Source organism: Athene noctua, chromosome 24, assembly GCF_965140245.1.
Source record: "Athene noctua chromosome 24, bAthNoc1.hap1.1, whole genome shotgun sequence".
NCBI lineage: Eukaryota > Metazoa > Chordata > Aves > Strigiformes > Strigidae > Athene > Athene noctua.
In genome coordinates, this window is record NC_134060.1 from 3,213,911 (window position 1) to 3,238,749 (window position 24,839).

General features: G+C 58.0%; 2 protein-coding genes across 4 annotated transcripts; both read right to left on the reverse strand.

The window, feature by feature from the left end:
- Nucleotides 1-617: 617 nt before the first annotated feature.
- Nucleotides 618-16,699, reverse strand: TRIT1 (tRNA isopentenyltransferase 1). 3 transcript variants are annotated; one of them, XM_074926332.1, is made up of 11 exons: nucleotides 16,504-16,699; nucleotides 10,098-10,238; nucleotides 9,546-9,644; nucleotides 9,183-9,328; nucleotides 8,145-8,287; nucleotides 7,748-7,859; nucleotides 7,105-7,217; nucleotides 6,125-6,202; nucleotides 4,212-4,321; nucleotides 3,752-3,869; nucleotides 618-1,252 (listed from the first exon to the last, which is right to left on the reverse strand). In XM_074926332.1, the coding sequence occupies exons 1-11, from the start codon at nucleotides 16,681-16,683 to the stop codon at nucleotides 1,119-1,121; spliced, it is 1,374 nt and encodes a 457-aa protein (XP_074782433.1). In that variant the 5' UTR covers nucleotides 16,684-16,699; the 3' UTR covers nucleotides 618-1,118. The 3 variants fall into 3 exon arrangements, with proteins under 3 accessions (XP_074782433.1, XP_074782434.1, XP_074782435.1); XM_074926333.1 differs by lacking the exon at nucleotides 6,125-6,202; XM_074926334.1 differs by lacking the exons at nucleotides 9,546-9,644; nucleotides 10,098-10,238.
- A 2,285-nt stretch (nucleotides 16,700-18,984) lies between these two features.
- MYCL (MYCL proto-oncogene, bHLH transcription factor) lies at nucleotides 18,985-23,897 on the reverse strand. The gene is made up of 2 exons (XM_074925881.1): nucleotides 23,232-23,897; nucleotides 18,985-20,770 (listed from the first exon to the last, which is right to left on the reverse strand). The coding sequence occupies exons 1-2, from the start codon at nucleotides 23,713-23,715 to the stop codon at nucleotides 20,211-20,213; spliced, it is 1,044 nt and encodes a 347-aa protein (XP_074781982.1). The 5' UTR covers nucleotides 23,716-23,897; the 3' UTR covers nucleotides 18,985-20,210.
- Nucleotides 23,898-24,839: the final 942 nt, after the last annotated feature.

Consider the following 24,839-nt stretch of genomic DNA (forward strand, 5'->3'; position numbering starts at 1 on the left):
GCAGGCATCTCCAGAGCCCACACAGCCCTTCCCCTCGCAGGCTGAGCCCCGGGAGATGGCTCTTCCCACACGGTGCATCGCAAACAGCTGAAGGAAAGATTTGTGCTCTACCAACCCAAAACCCTCCCAGGAGGAACCGTCTTGATTGCATTTGCCAGGAGAATCCCAAATGCCCTAGGAAAGGCCCTCCTGGTCACACCCGGAGCAGCACGCCGGGAAGAGGGGGGGCACAGACGGGCACCCGCGTCCTCCAGAAACGACGCTGCGGAGAGCAAGTGCCTGGCGGATGCGGCACAAGGAATTCGCTGCTCAGCAACACGGATTCAAATGCCGGGCCGGTTCCCACTGCCAAACCACAGTGTAAACCCCCGGGAATTCAGCTTTAACTAGGACAGACTCATCTGTTGCAAACTTGATGAGATCATTTCCAAGTTCCTGTTTAACAGGTGCCAGCTCCTTCTGCACCTGCTATGTGCGTAGGGATCAGGCTGCCTCCACCGAGCTGAGAACATCTGCTCAGCTCCCTCAGAAGCTGCAGAAAAGGTGACTGGAAGAAGGAACCAGACCTGGACATCCTGCCCCATGCCTAGAGCGTGGGAAGAGCAAGAAAACTGCACTTGTTAACAGGGAGGGGAACCCCCAAGAATCTCACAACTTTATTTTTATATAAAAGAAAAAAAATCTCCTCTCCACAATCAAGGCAGTAAGAGTTGACCCAGCTCTGGAGTCGCACTCCTGGCCAAGCCAGAGGAGCGCCGGGTATTTCTGTCTCAGAGAACAACACGTTTGGGTGCCAGCAAGATCAGCTCAACTATTCCAAGGATAACGCTGCGTCTCTGGCAGGGATTAACGCTTGGCATGGGAGGATGCTCCCAGCAGCCTGGCCCCGGGGCCCAGCCCTTTCCAGGCAGGGCTGGGGAAGGACGGGAACACGGCACGGTGAGGCCGCGTCAAGAGGATCTGACGGAGCCGACAGCCTTTGGCCGTCACTTACACACCTGCCTCATCCTGAAAAAAATGACTCAGTTCGTTCGGTTCAAGGGCACCCAGGACTAACTGGCTCCCTCACCGTGAGGGTGGAAGCACGGCTGCTCCCCTTCGCCCGCTGGTTTGCAGGCCTACGGCAAAAGCAAGCTGCTGTCCTCGCCCGAGGTCTGTGTGCCCCCACTGTGCCCCTCTGCGGCACGGCTGGCAGCCTCCAGCTTCCTTCTTTTCTTCAGATGGTGCAGGTGGGATTTGGATCGTGTGTGAGCTGGAGGAAAAGGCAAACAGAGCGCTTAATTCTGGGGAACTTGGAGGAAACACCCAATCTGATCCCCCCTGCGCAGCGCAGAGCACCCTCCCTTCCCACCCTCCCTTCCCACCCTCCTGCACAATTCGTTCCCATGGAAAAGCGAACTCCCAAGCCCTGCCCTGGCCATTTCTCAGGACACTTTTAAGCCAAACTATCGGGGCTCAGAGGGGGACAACCCTTCCAAGCCTTCTCCCGACCACAGGAGGGACTGGGAGAGGGAAAAATCCTGGTTCTCTATACGCAAAAAAAAAAAAAAAAAAAAAAAAGGCCAGATTGTCAGGACTCAACTCTCCTGGCACGCCTGCTCCCAACTGAGACACGACGCCGGGAGGATGGGAGAAAGGAAAGTGTTACCAAAGAGGTGGCACATTGCAGGATGCGGGTGAGGTTGTGCAATTCTCCGCCACCCCATGGAGCACTGCCAGATCATTTGTAAGCCTAGATGTCTGCACCACAGCACCGGGGATATCCTGTACACCTACAGAGCGGGTAGGGATGGAGCCTGGAGCATAATTACACTTTTGCATAACTCCAGGGCAAGGCCCTCAGCTACGAGAGCGCTTTGGCAGGAATGGGATGGGAACAGAGGCATAATCCCAAGGGTGCAACTTGTACTGACACAGCAGGGCAATGGGAGATGAATTTCTGTTTGAAATCACATAGTTAAGGACAGTAAAACCTCCTGCAAAACCTCCTGTATCAGTGGTATTATCTAAGTAGAAGGCGCTTTGTCTAACCAGACCAATGCACCATCCTAGCAGGGTGGTTTTGCTATTTCCAAGAGATCAGAGCAGCAATTAAAGCAGCAAACTTTTCAGGCAGGGCCTTAATTAAGCAAGGGTATGTGCTCACTGAATCAAGGCCCTCAGGTGTTTTCCAGTCATCCTTTTCTGCCAAAGGATGAAATTACACGCAAATCTGCTGCTTTGTCACAACGCTGTAGGGTCACCCTCAGCTCGAAACAAGTCTCACCTCTTACAATTTGTCTCAAGCAACACCAGGGCTTACAGTGGTCAGAAGAAGAGCTGACTGCTGCTGCTGTCAGGGGAGATGTGCTCTTTTAAGCCCATATAAATTGTAAAATCAGATAAAATTTTAAAATCTTCCAGAGCCAGTGGGGTACTGGGAAGCAGTTTCCAGAATTATTTGTAACTCGACTTAAGAAAACAGACCAGATTGCAGATCGACTCAGCTCCCACTACCGTTTTCACTTCCCTTTGAGCTTTTAGATTTTGCAGTTACTTGTAACAACCAGGTTTTAGACCATTTTTCTCGCACCATCTGGGGATTTGAGCCAAATTCAGCTGGATGCAGAGAACAACAGCTGGTCTTGGATGAGGAGGATATTGTCGTCATCTATCAGAATTTGGGATGACATCGCTGGAGCACACGCGGTTGCTGCTGTAGTGTGTGGGGAAATCTTGAGGAGTTCCCACTTGGTCACAAAACCTGCTGGGCCTGGGAGGAGGGCATGGGGACCCCCAGAGCTTTCAGTCCTCTAGTTCTGGAGTAGGCAGAGCTCCTTCAAAGCCCCTCCAAACTGAGACTGGCTAAAACAACATCTCCACTTACAAACTGATCTCACCACAATGAGCTTCCTATTCCGAGCCAACTCCCATCTTTGCTTTCAGCAGCTCTCTGGCTCAATAGGAAAAAGCGACTTGTTCAAATCCAGCAACCAACAACCTGGGAAATTTATCTCTGCATTGTGCCTGCATCCACTGCATTTGGGCAACACATGGAGATTTACCAGTTTCACTTCTGCAGCCAGTTTCTCCACTACTTTTTGTTTCTGGTTCTCAGCATGAGCCTCACAACACAGATAAATTCACTGCGTTAATCTGGTTCCAGCTGAGCTCTTTTAAAGTAAGTCTATTGAAAATAGAAAATCCCTTTCTATTTCCATTACAGCTAGGAATACTTTTTTTTTTTAAAAAAAAAAAAACAAACAACAAACCAACACATGAATAGGAGATATTGGAGCAAAACAAAACGGAGCTATTAAAACATTAAGAAACTTTCACTTTAGACAACAAAATTTTAGAAGAAACCTATTTTTTCTGTGTTTTTTGACAAAGTATCTAAAGCGCTGAAAAGGACCAGCAGCTCTGACTAAATGCAAGACTGAGGCCTGATGCTACGTACAGATCCCCACGTCTGGCGTCAGGGCAGAGAGCAGCAGTGTTTACCGGGTGCCGGGGAAGGGGGGGAAGCCTGACAGATGGCTGCTGTGGCACAGCTCCTGCACCCCCTCCGGGCTTGCAAATGGCTGCTTTCATACACGGGCTGTAAACAATCCTTGAAAGCCCAAGATCATGTGCCGAGGGTCATCCGGCCAAGCGGAGACAGCCAAGGAAGCAGCTCTGCTTCAGAGAACTGCCTCACTCCATCTCTCCACATAACTGTGCTCGCCGTGCTCCCCCCGGGCCCTCTCCTCTCCTCCCCACCGGATCCTACCTGCCCACTCCCTGTCCCCGATGATGATTCTGTCACAGAGCTCACACACGCGATGACTCCGTTTGTTCTCATTTACATCGTACTTCATCTTCACGGGCTCTGCTGAGGGCTCACGTCCCTGTAGATTAAATAATGTCTCGAGTTGGTGTCTACTAGGAAAATTTGCTGCCTGGGTTCACTTTGGTAGAGTTTGGGATGTGAACTTGCCATACCCAGACACTAAGGTTAGCAGGACAGACGCTGCAGTTTTACCATGAAGATGAGCAGAGCACTGTGCATTGGGAGAAATTTTCAACTTAGAAAACAACCCTCTGCCACTGCAAGGAAAGCCCAAGGCTGGACAGGTACACAGACAGCCCTGCTCATGGGAGAGACTAAGTGTGAAGTTATGGGGCCTGGAGACTATCAAGAAGTTGGCTTCTCAGCCACAGCTCACATGTTAACTCCAGTTACCCAGTACCTGGATGAAGCTCTCCACAATCTCCAGAGCAGGTTTCAGCACATCTTCCTCCCACCGCAAGAGATCAGACACCTCCAAGCCATAGACTGGTGGCACGTTGGGCCCGGGACCTACGGAGACACAGAAAGGCAAATCACAGCCAGAATCCCACCAGCACCCACGGGGCTACGCTGTGAGCTGGGGGGGATCTGCTCTTTCCCCTCTAGCTGCATTCAGAGCAAACAGCACCAGCCTTCCCAGAACCAACATTACCAAAGACTCAGGGGAGTTGAGCCAAAATTACCAAAGATTCAGCTCAGGGGGGACCACTCTTGCAAACAGCAAGAACACCCAAGACCTCAAGCAAGCATCTCCATGGTTGTCTGCCTTCGGGACAGCGTTATGAAATCCAAGCACGCCGACAGCCCATCATAACAGCAAACACTTCATCACGGCTGCGGTCCACAGGAGGCTGCAGAAGATCAAAAGCTACATCCAGGCACAAAGCCATCACACAAAGCTTACAAGGAGATGCAGGCACGAGGTCTGAGTGTGGGTGCTGGTTCCCATTCAGAGCTGTAATTCCTTGCGTGGCTGCCGGGGCCAACGCTCCTGGCTCACAGTAGCCGGCCACGGCCGGAGATACTTCACTAATGCCTCGACCTGACAAGGCAGAGTTTCAAAGCCACCCCTTCGGCCTCAACCAGCCCGGCACAAGGGCATGGGGGGGGTTGCTGCAGCCCAACTGGGGTGAGATAGCTGCAATCAGAGAGCGCCTGCTCCCTGCGGCGATGTCGCCGCCGTGCCGCGGCTCACCTGCCCGCAGGCACTGGGCACACGGCCCCACTCGGACAAAGCCATCAAAGGCTGCCGTGTGCCAGCCTCCGGCAGGTGCTGCTTTTTATTGCCTTAACCACAAACAAGCTCCCGACTGGGCTGATCTGAAGCACACCTGCCACCAGAAAGGTGAGACACAGCCACCAAGCACATGGCTCCAGGAAAGCTCTTGCACCTCGTTCAAAGCCCGTCTTTTGATTCGAGTTTCTCCCTGCCTTTTGTTTTAATATATTTTATTGTTGTTTTGCCCCTATGAAGCACCTTTCAACAAGTGCCCGGCTCCCAGCTGCTGCTACTGGCCCTGCTCCAAAGCTGGGGCTGAGATGGGGAAGTCCTGCTGGCTCCCAGCCACCGCGGTGAGTGCGGCCCAGGCTACGAGCAGCCAGTGGGCTCCTGTTCCTAATCTGGAGGGCAGCTGCCAACTGGGCTTTTCATCCTGTGCTGGGATCATGTGGGGGTGTGTGGGGAGAGGGACCATGCTGGGTACCCCTTCCCCGAGCCCCTTGGGAGCCGTTGGTAGGACAGGCTGCAGGGACACTGTGACCATCATCATCCACTGCCGCCCGGCACGGAGCGGGGCCTTTGCTCGCCCTGTTCCATTGGGGTATTGGCCATCCAGATGGCCAGTTTCTGTTGGAAGGGGAAGATCTGCCCTTGACAGGCAGTGAGGGGTCCAGAGGGAGCAGCGAGAAGGAGCTGGCGTCCTGTGTGCCTGGGCAGAGAGGCTGAGGGCAAAATAAACATGGACAGTGCCAGGTGGGCTGCCTCAGGAGGGCCAAGCAGCTGCTCTGCAACCCAAAAATGTGGGAAGGAATCGAGGCAGAGCCCCATGGCTGGACTGGGACACTCAGTGCCTTCCTGTAGGGATCTGGCTGGCAGCAGACACCTGCAGAGCCAGGGCAGCCCAGGCCAGCAGGAAGGATCCAGGCAGGATTGTCTGATCTCTGCCAGACTCACGTGCCCCCCATCACCACAGCCCCAGAATAGAGGAGCCACCACTCTCCTCTCTCGAGCTGGGAGCAGAAGATGTGCTGAGGAGGGATGAGACGAGATGCAAGAGCAGGGATGGCAAGGCAGGGCTGGAAGAGAGGACTTACGACTCAGGAAGCGGTTTCGGACCCATTTGTTCTGTCTCCGAGCATATCTCTTGGTCACCTGTTTCAGGGCCTGGATCCCTTTGAAACAGAAGGAGTGAAAAATAAAAGCTTTGTTTTTATTTTAGGAAGTAGGACAAGCTGTTCAGGGGCTGCACTGCTCTCGTAATGCCTAACTGAATATTTGTCTGCACAAACAGAGTCCAGGACTCCTTGTCCTACCCACGGTGGGCCCAGAGGATGGTTTATCACTGTACAACCTTTCAATATTTAGTAGGAGACTTATCGTATCCCTGTCCCTCCATAACCATCTCCTGAGCAGACACAACAAGCCCCTTCTGCACCAGACTTGTTTTTAAGCCTTTTATCATTTATGTGGCTTCCTCAGCCCCCATCTCCACTTCACACTGAACCCTCCTCGACGCAGACTGACTTTGCCCAGGACCTCCACTGTGCTGAGAAGCAGAACAGCTCTCCCCTCTAACAACATTGTATCCGAGCAGACACTCCAGGACAACACAGTGCCATCAAAGAGCACATCCCCGCTGACTCATCTGTGATCTGCCAGATCCCCAGATCCCTTCCCACCACCCTGCTGCCGAACCACATGTCAAGTTCTGCTTCATCCCTTCCTTCTAGCCTTGTTCTCCACAGCACTCACACTCCAGGTGGGGTCCCATCACCCAGGTCACCTGTGGACCAGCTCCAGATCCCAAATTATATTGTGCCTGGTACATCTTGCAAGGAGGCCTGGGGGAAAGGAGGGAGGAATTGCTCCGGGTATGCCCAGAGATGCTCTCCAAGTACTGAAAAAGGAGTCCCTGCCCCTCTGGGCTGGCAGAAGAGGAAAAGGCACAGAGAAAGGTGGAGCTCAACCCCAACAAGACCTGCCCTGGATTTGAGCTTGGTTCAAAGCATCAAGAAGTGTCACCTGGAGCTGTGTGGGGCTGAGGAACATAGGGCACGCAGGGTGTTCCTCCCACCTTTTTGCAGCAACAGGGCACTGGTTTCAGGTGAGCAATTCCCCTCACTGATGAGGTACTCATGGAACTCCTTGAAGCCGATGGACTGGAAGATGCCATGCTGGTAATCCTGCCTGGAGAATAAGAGAAGAGACAGGGCTCAAGGCTGTCTCCTTCAGTACAGTGGGAGACCTCAACCCACCCCATAATAGCTGAGGTCTCTGCGTCTCACCACAGAGGACCCCCCAGAGGTGACACAAGCCCATGGCCTCAGGGGACGAGCCAAGCCAGGCACACACAGGAACAGAGACTGGTGCCATCAGTGCCAGACCATGTCACCTTTGCTGTGTGAACACTCAGACAGCATCAGGTAATTTTTACTGAGGGGAAACGGTCGCCACTTGGCAGGTATGGTCCAGACAAAATTAATTCAATGCTGAGACCCACAGGGAGGATCTGGAGGATCTGGAGCTCTGGGGGCTGGAGGATCTGGCTGGTTCAGAGCTCCCTGCTGATGGTGCCCACGCAGAGGCGGGCACCCAGCCCGTCTGCGGGCACAGGCGCTGCCACGAGAGGGCTGGGAGCAGAGATACGTTTGAGATGCTGCAGGGAGAGTCGGTCCAGGCCCTGCATGGAGCAGAAAGGGAGCTGGTTTCTCACCCACCGGTTCTCAGCCACCTTCTCTCGGTTGTAGCGTCGGTGGAAGTCCCGCAGCTCCTCCAGCAGTCCTGCAGCTAACATGTCATCCACCCGCTTCTCCAGCCGCTGGTCCAGAGCTGGGAGGAGGAGAGCAGGACACGCTCAGCCACTGGGAGCCACTGGGAGCCGTGCCCTCGGGAGGCCCACGGCTGCACAACGTGCCAGGACACGGCTCAGCACTGCCAGGCTCCCGACCCACCCGAGGAGGGCAGAGCCCAGCGGGCGAGGGGAGCGAGTCCTCTGCCGCGCCCACTGGTGCCAAAGGAATTGCTGCCTTGTTCAGGGAGGAGGCTGGGGCAGGAGCAGGGAGTCAGCCCTAATCCTGCATCCCCTCAGCCAGCCAGCTGGGAGCCCCCTCTCACCTGCCTGGTCTGCATGGAGCCACAAGATGCAGGAATGTGGGTATTTCAGGGGCCCACCTAAGGGCCCCCCACCTTCCTCCTCCTGCTGCTGGTGCAAGATTTCACTGTGGGGGATCCCCGTCTCTTCAAACACTTGGAGGCTCCTGTAAGCCAAGACAGACAGAGCTCAGAGGCTGGGTGAGGATGAGCTTTTCCATTTCCCCAGCAGCCCCGGGGGCTCCAGCAAAGAGAACCGCAGACATTCGCTACAATCCAACCCTCTCATGTGGGGGGAGGGCAGGTTTCTGCCCCCTCCCGTGCCCAGCATCCCGAGCACACCCAGGTCCTGGGGGTGCAGCGCAGAGCAGAGCACAGCAATGGTACCCAAGGAGCCCAGAGCACAGCCACCCACTCCTGCCTGGCACTGGGACAAGCCCTGCAGGGAAGGGAACGGGGTTCTGGCTCCAGCCCTGCCCTTTCCAGCCAGGCAGAGCTGCAGGGAAGGGGCCAGCGTTGCTGATGCTGCGAAGCACCAGCTCAGCCCAGCCCAACCAGGGAGGTGGAGGAAGCTGCACAGGGTGCCCAACCCTCCGTCCCCCTGCACCGTGCGAATGGGGTGGGTGGTGTTCTGCTCCCCCAGGGCCAGGGCTCGGCTGGGATGGGCCCGCCAAAGCAGCAAGCCTGGTCTTGCTGCAGTGCTGTTCCCACAGAGCTCAGGTATGTTACTCAGCCAGCACAGCAGCTTGCTCTTTAAATAGCTCCAGATAAACCCTGCTGCTGGGGCACCACAGTGGGAGCAGCCCCAGTGCACACAAGCCAGGAGCAATGTGCTGTCCTGGAGCCCAAAGGCAGTTCAAGCTGGGGGCTGCGTGGCCAAAGGTCTCAGATCCCAGAGAGCTCCCCAACACCAGCGCTCCAAGGTCCCCAAGCACCTCGCTAAGGGCTTAGGAGCACCTGCCTGGGACACAACACCCATCCTGCCGTGCTCCCAGGTACACAATTCCCTCAGAAGGGGGTGCTGGGCCCTGGCACCCGCTGCCCCCAGCAAGGCAAGCTCACCTGGCCAATTTGCGCTTGTCGTGGGGGTGCAGCTTGGCCGCCATCTCAGGGTCCACCTGGCTCAGGCGGCGATGGAGCTCAACGCCGTCCAGCTGCTCCAGCTCCACTTTTCTGTCAGTGACCAGCCCGGGGGCTGTGCTGGCCTTCTCCTGTGGGGCACGAGACAGCCCTGAATCAAGCCACTCACCCACGTGCAAGGCCAGCACAAGCAAGAAGATCCCCCAGACCCACGGGGTGAATAGGGGGCTTTTGGTTCTCCTCGCCCTCCTCTAGCAGGGGGGGCACCATGCCTGGTGGCAGGAAGCCTGTCCTGAACATGGGGCTCACACTCTCCTGGAGGGATATGCAGCCCCACAACAGTACCTTGGTGTTGATAAGGACCTTCCAGAGCAGGGACTCGATGTAGTAGTTGGTTCCTCCCACAACAATCGGGATCTTGTCTCGGGCAAAGATATCTTCTATGTGGCACAGTTAGGGAGTGTAAGCAGAGATGCACGGCAGGGAGGGAGGGCTGTGGGAAGCAGCAGCCTGGGGCCCAGACCCCACTCTCCCAGCCCCAAGGACCCAGTGAGGCTGCAGGACAGGGTTAAAGGTGTCCCTCAACTCCCACTCTCCTCTGCTACCTGTGCCAGCTACCACCAAAATTCAGGGACACGCAGGGACTGCCAGGGAGGGCAATACCCAGCTCGGCACTGCTGTGGTGCGGTAGAAATCTTCCCCAACCAGCCCTGAGGAGGGGCTGGGTAAAAGAAGCTCCAAGCCCCCCTCACCGGCAGCATCCTCTGAAAACTGGAGTCAGCTGCAACGTGGAAAGCCCAAGGCTGATGCAAACACTGACCTCTCTTGCAGGCCTGGCTGTGGACGGGGGAAGTCCGTATCTGCTTGGCCAGGCAGGCTGCAAGTGTGAAAGGATATCAGAGCCACGGCTTTGTCTCTGAAATCCACCACCGTGTAGTTCGAGACGAGGGGATCCACAAAGCTGATCATGTGGTGTCTGCACAGACGCTGCTCCTGGGGAGAAACCTTGTTGGTGATGATGTCCAAGCCCTTGTACACCTGGGGAAGAGGAGAGCCTGTGATTCACCTCTGCGTCCCGTGAAACCTTCACTGTCCACTGCTCCTTCACCCACGCACCGCCACTGCCTGTTCCAATCACCCCTCCAAGCCCCTCGCCGGTCTCTGGCGAAGGGAGCGGCACAGGCAGGGGCACATGTCCTGTTCAGGCGAGGCAGCAGGAATCTCGCCAACGCCTGCTCCTGCCAGGGCCAAACTGCCTCTCTCTGGTGTTTGTTCCTGCCCACGGGAGATGAACCATGAGTCCAACCGCTCACAACTGCTTTCCTGCTCTGATCTAACCCTGCAGTTAGGGATGGAAAGGCTGATCGAGTGATCAGAGCAGGGTGTCAGAGCCCGGTCAGCGTAACCAGCCAAGCCCAGCTCTGAAGCACAGAGCTCCGAAACAATAAGGGCAGCTGCCTCCAAGCTGCCATCTCCTCATCTGCTGCTGTTGCAGCTAAAAGCTCAGGTGTGCCTCTCTCTGAACACACGTCTCCATCACAGCACCAAGTCTCGTTTGGGGACAAGGATCACCGCTTCCCGTAACCACACAAAGATCTCTCTGGATACAACATGCAACTTCACCGAGCCTCTCAAACACACACAAACGGTCTCAGCTCATGCACACGTTAAAAGCCTGGCATGCTGCCTGCTCTCACTGAGCCAGCCAGATACAGAGGGGAGCAAAACACATCGATGCAGGTCAGTGACCCCCAGGGAAAAGAGGCACTGTCCTGCACCAAGGTGCCAGGAGACACTGGTGAGCACAACCAGCAGCACCTCGCTGCTTCGAGGCACATCTTCAATCCTGAGTTTGGGATATTCACCCTGGGAGAGCACTGCCAAGAGATGCTGGCACTCAGTTAGAGAACACAGCAGAAAGAAAAGCCACCCAAACCAACTTCTTGGGAGCATTCTTGGGAAACAGCCAAGGCAACCTGTGATCCCAGCAGCCCGCATCCGAGCCACAGCCCAAATCCCCCCTCCAGGCTGCATAAAGCACCGGCCACAGCCCAGCCCACAGACCCAGGGGTGCAAGTACCAGAGCTGCCTGAGCTTGGCATCCCATCCCCACAGCTCGGCTGGGTCCCGTGAGCAGAGCCCTTCCCAATGAGAGCATCTTTCACCCAGCAGAAGGCAGGAAGGTTCCTTGCTCTGCTCCCCACAGCATGCAGACACAACCCTCCTCAGCGTGGGGTGCCCCTGTGCCCCAGCACCGCCCTGGGCACACCTGTCTGTGGGTGCTGCAAGGCTCTGCAGAGCTGCAGGCAAACAGGGATCAGAGCATGGACCCGCACCCCGAGGATGCTGGCAGCAGGCACGTGATCACAGTGGGGCACATAAAGCCCTTCTGTCCAGCCCAGCGCTGCGCCGTGCCAAGGACCGAGCGCCCTCCGTGCCAGGCGGTGGCTAAGGCTCCGCTTCGTGCCGCAGTCGCAGGGAGGACATGTTCAGCTCTCAGCACCTTCCTGCACGGAGCAGTCTCCCAGCTTGGGATAAACTAAGCTGATGGGAGAAGGGACTGGAAATGGCTGTACTCATTTTCTCCTCCATCAGCCAGAAACCACCCCAGCCAGAGAGCCAGACTTCCAGAAACAAATTTCCCTCTAATCCCCTCAGAGAAGCTGCCAAGTCACTGGCTACAGTGCAGCCTCCACCCATTGCCTCCCCTTGTCCCAGACAGAAGGACAAGGTGACACAGAGGTGACCCACGGGCAGAAGGCACAGAGTGGCAGCAAGGGACGATCCGAGGTTAGTGGAGCAGGGAAGCCCGATCCCTGCCTGGAGCAGTCATGCGAGCTGCTGGGGCGGCTGAACCGGCTGCAGCCCGCCAGACACTCCCCATCTTGCTTAACTCTTGCTCTTGCTGCTTGGAGGACCAGGACCAGCTCCTGCTCCTGGTCCCTCGGCAGAGAAAGGCTCGCCTGGGGGCAGGAAGTGACGGGGGAGCAGGAGGGCAACCAAATGTTCTTCCTTTCTGCCCTGTAGAAACCCAGCTGGCTCCAGGGGATGGCGAGCAGGCAGGAGGAGAGGCCCCGGAGGCAGATCTCTGCCAACGTGCCCTGTGGCTGGCTGCAGCCTATCAATCCCCTTTCACTCCCCAGCATGGGGACCCAAAGCCTTTGAATTTGGTGAGTTTTGGCTCAGTGCCTTCTCTCCCCCAGCAAGGGCCAGTCCAGCCCTCCAGCTCCTCTGACTCCCACTTGTCTGCCTGAAATCACAGTCAATAGAGAGGGCTGACCTGGAGGCTCGGAGGCAGCCAGGAGCTCCCAGTGCCCTGCACGGACAGAGCCAGGATTTACAGTTCAGGCTCCAATCCCCCAAGGTTCTCTCGGAGATTAAACACCGAGAGCCTCCCCGAATATCTGGCAACAAGAGGAGGAATGCGGTGTCAGTGTGTGGGCTGGGAGGAAACAAAGGCGGCCTTTTACACACACCCAGCAAAGCCCAGAGAAGGTTTCCACCAGCTGGCTGTCGGCAGGGCCTCGCACCGAGACGTCCTCCCAACGCTCATTTCTATTTTCAGCAAGCGGCTCAGATAAGCCTTTGTTGCTTTCTAAGGCCCCAAAACAGATTAGCGACAGCCTGGAGCAGCAGGCCTCCGAGACACCAAATACAAGCCAGGGACTAAAGATGCTTAGCCTTGAAGGCATCCTCCCACCTCTGCTGCTGAAAGCCCCGGGCAGGTCAGCCCCACTGCTCACAGCGCTTTGCCGGCAGGCCAGTGCCATCTCCCCTTTTAAAGGGTGGGGAAACTGAGGCAGGAGACAAACCCAGCAGCAATCCTCAGGGAACGGTGCCTGTGAGAATCCTCAGCCCGCAGCCCAGGAAGGGTGGACTCTCCCAAACCCTCACTTTGCCACCAGTTTTGTGCACAATCCCAAACTCTGTCTCTTTGTCACCATCTTCACTAGAGGGGGACAGGCACTGTCCTTGCCGTGAATGCAGGGAGCACAGTAGAGAAGGTGACACAATGGCTGTGAAGCACAGGGACCCCAGACACATCCAAGCCACCTACAGCCAGGAAGAGCGTGAAGATTTCACAGGGGCCATAGGATCTCCCAGCTGGAGAGTGGCATGGAGGACCCAAACCATGCCAGGGTGCAAGGAGAGCACAATTCACTCCCTGCTCTGATTCCCACCATGAGAAGGATGTCAGCAAAGGCTCTGAAGATGTCCTGACTTGCACACTAACTGGCAAATGTACCCAGTGTGCTACAACATCCTCTGGACAAGGGCTGCGTCGCCAGTCCAAGGTGTGAAATCCAGAAGGGACAGTGGGATCGGGAGCAGATGGGACCCTGGCACCGGGATCCTTGCGCACTCACTGCTCAGCCAGGACTGAAGCAGCAGGACTGGCTTCACCCTGCCTAACTTCCCCAGGGAACGACTTACTCCTAAAGGAAACTCACTGGGATGACAAACGGCAACAGAAAGGACAAAAAGAAAGATTAAGAGGCCATCGGATTAACCAGAGCTCCTGAGCTGCACGCAGGCAGCAGCTAAATCTGTAATTTGACCACAGAGACTCAAGGCGGTGACGAAAACACCCTGGAGATAGAGGGGTGCCTGTGTGCGGGAACAGGTGGGCTCGGGGCTCCCCGGCCCCTTCCCCAGCCTGGCTCCAGCTCCAGCAGCTGCCCAAAACACTGCCAGCATTTGTCAGAGCTCCGCCGAGCCCGCACGGGCCGCAGCGATGAATGGACAGAGGGGGCTGAGGGCGACACGGTCGCTGGCAGCTGTCAGTCGAGAATGAGCAATGGGATTTTTAAACCCCGTCGACTCTTCCGCAAGGACACCGGAGCCAGCTCTGCATGGCAAGAGGGATATGCAGCGGGGAGACGATATTCCACGGGAACAAAGCCAGCAAGAAAACAGACCCAGTTGGCTGGCTGAGGCCGCCTAAGCAGGGCACGGGGGTTAGTGGAGCGCGGTGGGGGAGGCGCAGACGCACGCTGCTGCGGGCTGTGCCTTCAGGCAGCCGGGGCCGTGGAGAGGCAGGGCTCCCGTGCCCAAAGCATGCTGCGCCACGGGATAAAGCAGCGAAGCTGCTCGGCTCTTGCTGCACAGTCACGCTAGAATGAGATTAAAAGGAAAGGAGGACAAGAGCCACTCGAGCCCAGATGCCATTGGGCGCCTGCAGACAGAGTCCTCCCAGCGCCTGCATTCCCATAGTGGGACCTGAAACAACCAGAGCACAAAATACACGCTTCAAAACATCCACCAGCGTGAAATGAGAATTCGCAGTATGTCAGGCGGCTCCAGCCACGGCGGCAGAGCTGGGGCTGCACCAGGAGCCTCGTGTTTGCAGATTCACTCAAGTCAACAGCTGCTTCCCTGATATTAAAGCCTGCTGTAGGCTGGACTGGTGGTCACCGTAAGGTCTGAGAACCTCAGCATTCACAGTACACAAACAGGCACGAACAACCAAACAAAAGCTCTAGGGCTTGTCTGGATCAGGAAAGTCAGTACCAGTAAAACCTCACCAGCTGACCTCTGCTTAGAGACGTTTCTGATGTGGACACTAGAGCAGAGTAACTCGCCTTGGAAACTTAACAGCAGCTGCCTAAAAGCTGCCCCAGCCCAGACTGGGCTCAGGCAGTCCCACCCTGGGCTCAAGGAGACCAAGATGGACGTGCCAGTCCTTCATTAGGGAACACGCATTAAGGGCTTGCAGCACCAGCAATGCCCGGTGGTTCACAATGGCTGGGCCAGGCAGCTGCCCACAATCAGGCAGCTGCCCACAACCAGGCAGTGCTGGACAAAAAGCTCATGCATCTTGCACAAACATTTTACCCCTGCAGGATTTTGTCAGTTCATCTCAGACCTCAAACACTCTTTCCCCAAGAGCTGAAGGAAAACGTTACATAAAATTAAAGCTTTCCGACTGCTTGCTCCAAATTCAGGCGAGGGAGTTTTTCAATTTCTCTCTCTAGGATACAAACAGGCCCCAGTATCAGCAGCCCAGTGTAAGAAACCAGGAGGTGGCCCACAGGACAGTGAGAGTCAATCTCTGAGCAGCACAAAGGGCAAAGGGTGTTGGCAGAAAACACCCTTTTAAAAAGCCTAATAAATATGTTAAACATTAAACTTGATGGAAAGCTCAGGCATTATAGAAAGAGAACAGTGAAAGTGTTGATTAGGAAGGAAAATATTTTGCTAAATAACAAAAATCCCTGCGGTGGCTGAAATGTACATCTCGTAACAAAGCTCTTGTAGTTGAATGCAGTTAGGACCAAAAAAATGAGGCTCGGTTCCTCTGTGTTTAGCGACCCTGACCGTACGGCTGATATATTCCACGCTGCCGCTTGCAATAAGAGATGAGACCACAGAGACTGTCACTGGCAAGTAGCAAATATCATTTTTAACATTCTTTCCCGTATCTCTTGGTGTCCCTTTGCTGGTGACCGAGGAGGGAAGCGCTTGCCTTCAGCTGCCGTGTTAGAGCCTCACTCAGCGCTGCCTCGCCAGGTCTCCCAGCTGGGACGCCAAGCACGACGCAGGGACCGGCCCGGGCCGACGGGAGCACCCCAAGGCCCGGGTCCAGCTGCAGTTTCTTGGGCAGGACTCGCACCACGTCCCGACCCAAGGTCCACGGCAGCAGATCCAGGTCTGCAGGAGCTGTCCTGGCTATCGCTTACTAACGACTACCTCCAGCTGCTGCGTTCCCTTCGTCTAACTGCTCCTTACACCTCTGCGTAACTTTTTGGGGGTTAAAATTAAAACACCTTTGCTTTGGTTTCCTTTCAAAAGGCAAATTTATTGGGGGGAGGGAGGTTGAAGAAGCCCAGCTCTGCAGTTTTGGTTGTGCCGCCTCGTCCAGCGCGCACAGGTTGAGGCACGGGACGCTCCCCCGAGAGCAGGAGGGGGGACGGTGACACCGCTCACTCGAAAACAAACAACTGATCGCCCGGACGGGGGCACCGGGGCCAGGCCGGGCCCTGCACCGAGCAGGATCCATCCCCCGGGGCTGTCCCCCACAGGCACCCAGCCACGGGGCTTGGGGTCCCCGGGGGAGCCGGGCCTGCAGCCCCGCGGCCTCCAGGCCCCGACCAGGCCCTACTGCCCCGCCGGCACCCGGCCAGGCGCCGCCCGGCACCCTCAGCGAGGCCCAGGGCCCCGCCGGGGATTCGGGGCCTAGCTCCGGCCTTCCCCGGCCCCCAGGCCCAGCCGCGGCCCTCCCCGAGCCGCAGGCCTGGCCCCGGCGCCTCCCGGTTCCCGGGCCAACACCGGGCCTCCCCCCGCGGGCCGGGCCCGGCCGTACCTGCATGGAGTCGGCGCTGACGATCTCTCCGCCGAGGCGCAGCCCGAGCTGCAGCGCCAGCGCCGACTTGCCGGTGCCGGTAGCGCCGAGGATCACCACCAGCGGCCGCGGCGGCGGCGGGGCCCGGCCCAGGCACAGCGCGGCCGCCGCCATGGCCCGGCCCGGCCCGGCGGCTGCCATGGGGACGGGCGGGCGGGACGGGGGCGGGACGGGGCCGCGGCCGGGGCCGCCCGCGGGGAGGACGGGGCCGAGCCCTGTGCCCTGTGTCCCTCTGCCAGGCGGGGTTCCTGTCCCCAGCACGGGTGCCTGCTCTCGCCCCCGGGCCTCGGCCCCATCGCTGTCCCCGGCCCATCCCCACGGCACCGGCCCCTTTTCCGGGTCCCCCGGGAACCCCTCACCTTCAGACCCCCCCGGCCCCCCGCCCCCGGGACGTGTCCACATGTGGGGTTCTGCCCCATGGTACCTTGAAGGGGGGGTAAGATGGGGGTGGAAAGGATGCTGTTGCCACAGCAACGGGGCAGAAAGATGAGGAGTGGGGCTGTTGCCATAGCAACAGAAAGGAGCGCGTTGCCGTCGCAACCGCAGCCTCCACGGAGGCTCCCCATCACCACGGCAACACGGGGAGATGGGGAGCGGGCGACTGTCTCCGTGGCAACAGAAAGGAGGGAAGGCAGGGAGACGGTTGCTATGGCGATAGCGGGAGGAGGGTATATCTCCGAGGTGCCTCTCTCCCTGGCAACACACATCCTTTGCCATAGCAACAGGGAGCAGGAGGCTGTGGGCCAGGGAGGGGTGCGGGCAGCCATCCCCCCTCGGAGGGGAAGGGATTATCACCGCCTCAGGAAACTGTCCTAAAAATTTGCCAGCCCAGGCGTGAAGGCGGCACCGAGCCCGCAGCATCCCCGGGCCGGCTGAGGCTGCCCCACACCAAACCGGGGCTGGCAGGAGTCAAGCTGCGGTGGGAAGGCAAGAGGTGGTTTGGGGGGGTGTGGTACCAGGGGCAAGGGGAGGGGTGTGAGTCACAAGAAGAAGGGCGTGAGCAGGGCAATGTGCGTTAAAAAAATAACTGTCAGGCCTGGAAAATGCTGAATTGTGATGGCTACAGCCAACACTTGCAAATTGCAGCACTGAACCAGCAAGGAGGAAAAGCCCTGTGTGTTTATTTTGTTCACTTAATTGCACTGTCAGTGTGCTTTCCTGGTCCTTACTGTGGCAATATGAGAGGAGGCACCTGCTTTAGTAACCACAGAAGTTTCAGGCAGATAGATATTTATGTATGTGGGCTTTAAGCAGGAGGACTCAAAGGTATGTGCAAAACTGCAGCTGTTCCTCAGTTTGATTTGAGACCAACTACATTTTCCACCGATAATGGTCTCAGCTCAGGCCACAGTATCTGCACATCATTTCCAAGAAAGAAAAAGAACATTTTAAGCATCCTGTGTGCCTTCAGCATGAAAATGAAAAGCACACCTTAATAAAAACATTACTGGGAGGGTCACCTTGAGCTGAAAAAAGACACCAGTCTGCAAGTGTCAGTGTACACACAACAAAAATAAACATCTGAGGGACTGGTATATCTGGGCTTTGTTTTCTGCGCATGGGCAAGGTGTCAGATTTAGGTCACCCTGCTTCATGTTTAAGCTGTGGTTCCTGCAAGCACCTTTTAATACAGCTCTAAAAAGCTTTGACACAGCGTGATGCAACATGCAGAAAGTGTGAGACATTGCCGGAACTGAAGGGAACGGGTATTTAAGAGCTTCCGTGCAGAATCATTGCTTTTTAAGGCTGACTTCCCCCGGGTGATTGAGTCTCCTGCAGAAGCAGCAGCAGCTCCTCTCTTCTGACTTCTCAGCAGTAACAGGATCCTGTGTCCCTCCTGCATTTAGAGTAAGACTTTTGCCACCAGCATGAAGGAAACCCAAAAGCATCGGGTTCAGGGGCGGCAGGGAGAACACACATATATATAATTTCATCCACTCGGCAGATCTGGGTATATGAAGTTCTCCGATGCCCCTCGAAGCGAGCGGATTGCATTCCCCCCTCCCTATAGGGTTACTGCCAACCACAGCCCCGGCCCCTGACCCGCAGGGCAGCGATCGCCCCACACCGACCGCCCCGAGCCCCATTAGTGGGGTTTACAGTTACACCAAAGCCTTCTCTGAGCCCAGCGTGGGCTCTCTACCCCTCCTTGCCAATAAAGCCACTTAAAAGGAGGAAAAATAATCCAGGTGATTTGTTTCCCTGGCCCCACCACCGTGACCACTTGTGTTTCGATCACTGGGAGAAAGTCAAGACAAAGAGCTCAGTCTTGCTGGCAGTGAGGCAGCCAAGGCCCGGTGCAAAACATATTAATTTCTGTTCATGGCTGGGACACCCCAAAACACAGCAGCCAGGCCAGCCCCCCCCCCCCCCCACCCCCCAGGAGTATCGTGATGTGATGCATGGAAACCCACAGCCATCTACATGGAAAAAGCCAACCCAGGCTGTTGCAAACTTATTTATTTATGAAGTGTGAGGTAATGAAGAAAGTGCTAAATCCGACCACAGTGTTAACTCTAAGGGTTCTCAGCAGGTCAGCGGGGACCCAAGGGTGCCATCCTGTGGGGCCACCCCTGCCAGCATCCTGGGGAGGGGACAGTGAACTGTCACCCACATACCCCACTGCAGGTTGGGCAGCAGGATGGCACAAGCAGGGGGAAGCCTCAAAGACAGCACCCCCTGTGCACTCAACCTGCCCCCTCCAGCCAGGCTCCCTGAAAAGCCCAAAGCCTAACTGGGGATTTTAAGTGGCTGCTGGTGAGGGGGGGAGTGCTCACAAGGGTGGGAAAGGGGGTCAGAAGGATGGGAAAGGGGGAAAAACCCCCTGTTATTGCAAACGGGTGGTTTGGAGAGCTGCAAGGGGGGAACTGGCCTCTGCGAGGACTCAGCTCAAGGGTCCAGCAGGAGCCAGCCCCTTCCTGATCTCCCTAAAGTGCAGCAGGAACCCCCCTCCAAAAAAAAGTTTTTATATATATAAAAAAAGCAAACTCTTTACCAATACTTCTCAAAAAGTGGTACAAAAATACAGTATAAAAACACAGCCTCCAGTATAAGACTCGCAGTTACAGCAGCAGTTTCTAGAACATAAAATCCAAGACAAGCTACTGCGTGAAGTGGTAAGAAAGTGAGGTACGGTCCAGCCGAGCAGGGGGATTGCCCACGGGGTGCTGTTAACCCTGGTGAGAGACACCCTGCCGTCACCACCTCCATGGGGACCCATCTGGAGACGAGCCCCACACTGGGCTCTCCGTGTCCACCTCCACCTGCTTCCATGAGCTAGAGCAGACCACGGTTGCTGGGGATATTTAGGGCAAAATGGTCGCCTGGGGTAGCTCCCAGAGATGCTGTCGGTGGCAAACGGCAGAGAGGGGTGCAGGGGAGGGGGAATGGAGTTGAGCCCGCAAATCAAAGCGGTCACTTAAGAAAGCTTCACAGCGGGGACAGGGGAAAATCTTGCAACACCTGGTGCCAAGCAGCCAGCCCCAGCCAGGCGATGCCATAAAGGGGGGGCCCTGCTTTGGCCCCCTTCCCACCGCCACCCCACATGCAAGGACTGCCACATGCTCCAGCCCCCAGGGCCAGCAGTTCAACAAACAACCAAAAAAAAAATGTGCAAATTGAGAGGGAGACAGGGGTCATGGGGACCAGGGTGGGGGGTACGTGGGGTGCTAGTGCCCCTTGAGGTGAGCAATCCGTTTGAGCAGCTGGGTCTGGCGCAGCCGCAGCTGCCGCTTCTCGGCCGCCATCCTCCTCTCGGCACTGATGAGCGACTGCAGGTACTCAGAGGATTTGCTCAGGATCACCACTTTGGGCGTCTTGGGGCAGCTGGCGAGCCCGGGCACCTGGTCCCGCAGGGCCAGGAAGCGTGAGCGCAGGTCGTTGCGCCGCTTGCGCTCCAGGTAATTGTGGTTTTTCCTCTTGGCCACGTCCTCGCTGTCAGAGCCGGGGCTGCTGCCGGCTTTTAGCAAGCCAGGCTCAGGCAGCGTGATGGCAGGGGCTGGCTCTGCGGCGCTCGGGGCCTCATCCTCATCCTGCTGGGGCGGCTCCGGCGGGGGACAGGCGTCTGGTGGGGAGCGGGCGGCGTAATTGTGCTGCTGCTGGTGGACGGAGATGTGGAAGCGTTTCATACAGGGGTCCAAGGGGTCAGCACGCAGTGTGATGGTGACTGGCTTCCTCAGGCTGAGCGATTGTCTCTTCTCCACCGTCACCACATCAATCTCCTCACCTTCTGCTCAAAACAGATGCAGAAAAAAAAAAACAAACACAAACCAGAAGTCAGCATCAGCTGGGACCCCCTGGTCACCCCACAGTCTGCAGAGGATCTCCCTGCTGCCATCCCACAAAAGTTTGTTCACGCGCTGCAAAGCCACTCGGTGACCTCCAGAACGGATTCTGTGGTTTCTAATGCATGGGGGGGTGGGGGTGGGGGAGCTTTCCCTCCACACTCATGTACCCCCAATCCCCTGAAGTTGGGATGGGGCTTTACTTCTGACTCACTTCTGCAGCAGGAGCAACATGTGTCCAGGATAAAGGCTCATCAGGCAAGAAACACCCGAGCCCACCTGCCCGGGGGGGGGGACAGGAGGAGGATGCTGGGGACCTGGGACCTAACTCCAAAGTTCATCCTGATCTGGCGCTTTCATGGCCCATTGGAATTGTAAATGAAGGACGTGGGGGCAGAGCTGCCCTTTGTTCCCCTTGGCTCCAGCTTCCCACTTCGGTGACTTGTTACTTTTCACAAGCGATAAGCCCCATTCAGGCCAGGCTCCCCGGGGACAGAGGGGACAGTCCCCCGCAGTGCAGGGGGGGAGGGAGAGCTGAAGGGGTCCCTCCTGCAGACTCGGTGAACCTCAAAGCCCAGGAGTCAGCAGAGGGGGAGGTTATCAGAGCTGTGAACAGCAAGACCCAACAACTAGACCCAAAGCACCCTGCCTGTTGTCCCTGCAGCTTGTCCCCACGCAGCAAAGCCCAGTGGCACGAAGCCAGCCCCTTGGGGACAGGGTGGTGACCTGGCTCCAGAGATGCCCGCGATCACTCTCGCTTTAGGGATGCGCTTTCACCTTTTTTCTTAGATTTTGGGGGAAAGCAGAACCGCTCACTACAAGTCCCCCAAGATGCTCAAACCCCCACCAGCATCTTGAGCAGAGGCCTGGCCCCCACCCCGCCGGCAACAAGGCGGTGGCCGCAGGAGCAGGGCTCCAGGGCACGCTCCTGCTTGTGGTCCCCAACCCACACCCCTGGGGCCACCCTGCTACTGGAGCTACTGGGAGAGGGCACCCGCTGCCCCTACACAGGCCGACGGTATCGCTCATCAGTGTCACAACCCGTCCGGTCTCAGCCACGTGTGTGTATACACACACACACACACTCACCCCCCACAACGGCTCATTAATAAAAGTCGGACAGCGGGGCCCCGCCCCCCCGAGCCCCCCCCTCTCCCATTGGCCGCCTGGCGGTGCCGGCCGGCTGCCTTACCACCCCATTGGCCCCCGCCCCTGTCCATCAGCTCCGGCCCTCTCATTGTTTGCAATCTGTTGCTTTTTGTTCGGCGCCCACGTGGCGCGGCCGGATCCGGATCGGGACCGAGCCCGGGACCCCCACGACCCCCCCCATCCCTCCAACCACCCCCCTACCCCCCAATTCGGATTAAGCCTCTTAACGCCCGCGACCCGCTTACCGTCCCCGCGCTCCTAATGGCATTAAGTCCCCGTCCCGCGCCGTGACTCACCGGCGCAGGTCGTTGCCACCGGCAGATTTATTAACGGGGTCAAGGGGCCGCGTCAGCGCTTCCACGGGCAACCGAGTCAGTCCGGCTTCCGTGGGAGCGAGGGAAACAGCCCCCCCCCCCCCCCCCCCGCGGGTGGGTCTGGGGAGACCGCGGCGGGGGTGATTGTGCCAATAATAGGGACTGAAAATAGGTGTTATGGCCTGAGATGCGGGGAGGGGGGGGGGTGGCTCCGCATTGCCCTTGGCTGGAAGGTTTAAGAGGCATCTGCTTTCCTGCCCGACCCCCCCACTCTGTATAAACACACCCCCTCGCCCACGCGGGACAAGCAGACGTGCCCCGGGGTGGGCTGCGACGCGCCAGGGCGATGCGGGATGTTCCTGCGCATCCCCCTGAGCCACCGCCGCGGCGGGGGGGGGACACACAAGCGGCCGCAGCTCCGCAACCCGCCGGCTTCAAGGAATATTTTGCCTTTTGTCCCAAAGAAAACTCGAGTGGGCCCTGTGAGGGGGGGGGGTGTGGGGGCAAGGGAAGTAGCCGAGGTTACGAGCCGGCGGTAAAACACGCTGCAACGCTCGGCAAAAAAAAAAAAAAAAAGAAAAAAAAAAAGAACAAACTTTGCACGGTGAGGGGCAAAGTTGCCCCTCATCAACCTGCCCGCGAGGCTCCTGGGGGGCCGTGGCGAGCGAAATGGGCCACCAAACCCCACGCAGCGGGCGGGGGGGGACCCCCACGCCCCCTCCTGCGAGGGCCAGGGGTTTCCCGAGCAGAAGCCCCGCGGGGGGGGAGCAGCCGAGCCGCTTTGTTCGTGGGGCCGGGACTGGGGCTCGCCTGGAGCCGCAACAAAGGCGCTGGGAGGCTCCCGACACGCACATGTGTGGACACGCGTGTCCTCCACGCCGGGCTGCAGCGAGGCTGGAGGGGGCCGGCCCGGGGGGAGCCCGCAGCCGGAGGGATCCCTTACCAGAATCGCTTTGGCCCTCGGATCCCGAGGATGCGGGGATCTTGCTCTCGGCCAGCGGGCAAAGGAAGACGGCGGCGGGATCCACGCACTCGCTCACCGAGCTGCTGAACCCCAAATCCTGCGCGAAGGAGGGTTTGTGGGGGGTGGCCCGCTGCGTGCCCGTGGAAAGTTTCTCTGTCATCGCCTTCTCCAGCCTCTCCCGGGCTGAAAACCCGCTCCACATGCAATCCTTGAGGATGAAGGCGCTCAGGTTCCCGAAGATCTGCCCCGTCCCGATGAGATATTCCGGCTCTTCCCCGGCCAGGCAATAGCGGGAGAGCCAGCCGGAGCGCTCCTCCGCCCCGGGGGGGCCCAGGGGGGAGAGGGGGGGCGTGGGCACCAGCTCAAACTTCTTCCAGATGTCTTCGCTGGGAGCCGTGGAGCGGTGGAAATCCTCCTGGGCGTCATGGTCGTAGAAGTAGTGTTGGTACGAGTCAAACTCCATCTCGGCATGGATGGAGGGGGAGCTACAGAAAGAAAAGGGGGCGCGCACACACACTGCCCCCCAGCACGATCCGCGAGCCCCGCTCAGGGAAGGGGCACCCCCAGCCCCATAGATGAAGGCGGGGGAACCCCCGGCGGACCCACCTCGCCCGGCGCTGAGGGTCGCGGCGGCACCAGCCACCGAGCCGGGACGGCGGGTGCATTGTTTTCCCCCCCGCTCTTATAGTCTGGCTGCAGCGCCCGGCCCCGCCCGGCCGCCAATCGCCTGGATGAGATTTACATAGAGGGCGGGGATATACCCTGTTCACCGCCCCCTCGGGGGGGCACGGTGTGAAGGATGCCGTGGTCCCCCCTCACCCCACCGGCCCGGGTTCCCCGGTCTTGCTAACGGGGATGCTAACGGGGCTATTAACCAGCCACCCCCCCGTGCGCTGCCCCCCAGAGCGTCCCACCACCTCCTGATGCCATCCTCAGCCCGTCTGAAAGGCCGGGGTTTTCCCCCCCCCGCAAGCGCCAAGGGAGGACTCTTGCAAAGAACATGTTGGCTGGGGCCACCCTGTGCCACCAGCCTGGGGACATTCGGCTGAGCGCAATGACAATCAGGGGAAATGGGGACATGTCACAGCCAGGCGTCACCCACTGCCAGACACCACCCCCGGGTGCCCTTTCCCACCCAGCCCCCCCCGCCTGGGTGTCCCCCCACTTCCCCTTGGGCTCCCCACACTGGGGCACGGCCACCACCCTCCGCCGCAGCCGCCCATCGCTGCTGCGTGGCTGTTCCCTGGGGACACGGGCAGCAGAGCAGCTCCAACCCCAGCAGCGGGGTCACCTCAGCATCTGCATCCCGCCCAGGGTGCTCCCACGGGGGTGCCCCCACAGCCACCCAAGCCCTCGCAGGCCCAGCTGAGAGTGTCACCCGTCCGAGAGCAAAGCCAGGAGCAAGGGGCTGGGCTGGGGGACAGCAGAGCCCTCACACACACACACACAGCTCCCACCACCAGCATTTTGCCCCAGCCTTGCTGCCCAAACTCGCCTTGGCCCCAGCCTTGGCCCTGGCACATCCAGCCTGGGGGTCCGGAGAGACACGCTGTGTCCTCGGGGAGCGGTGGGATGCTGCCTCTCTCC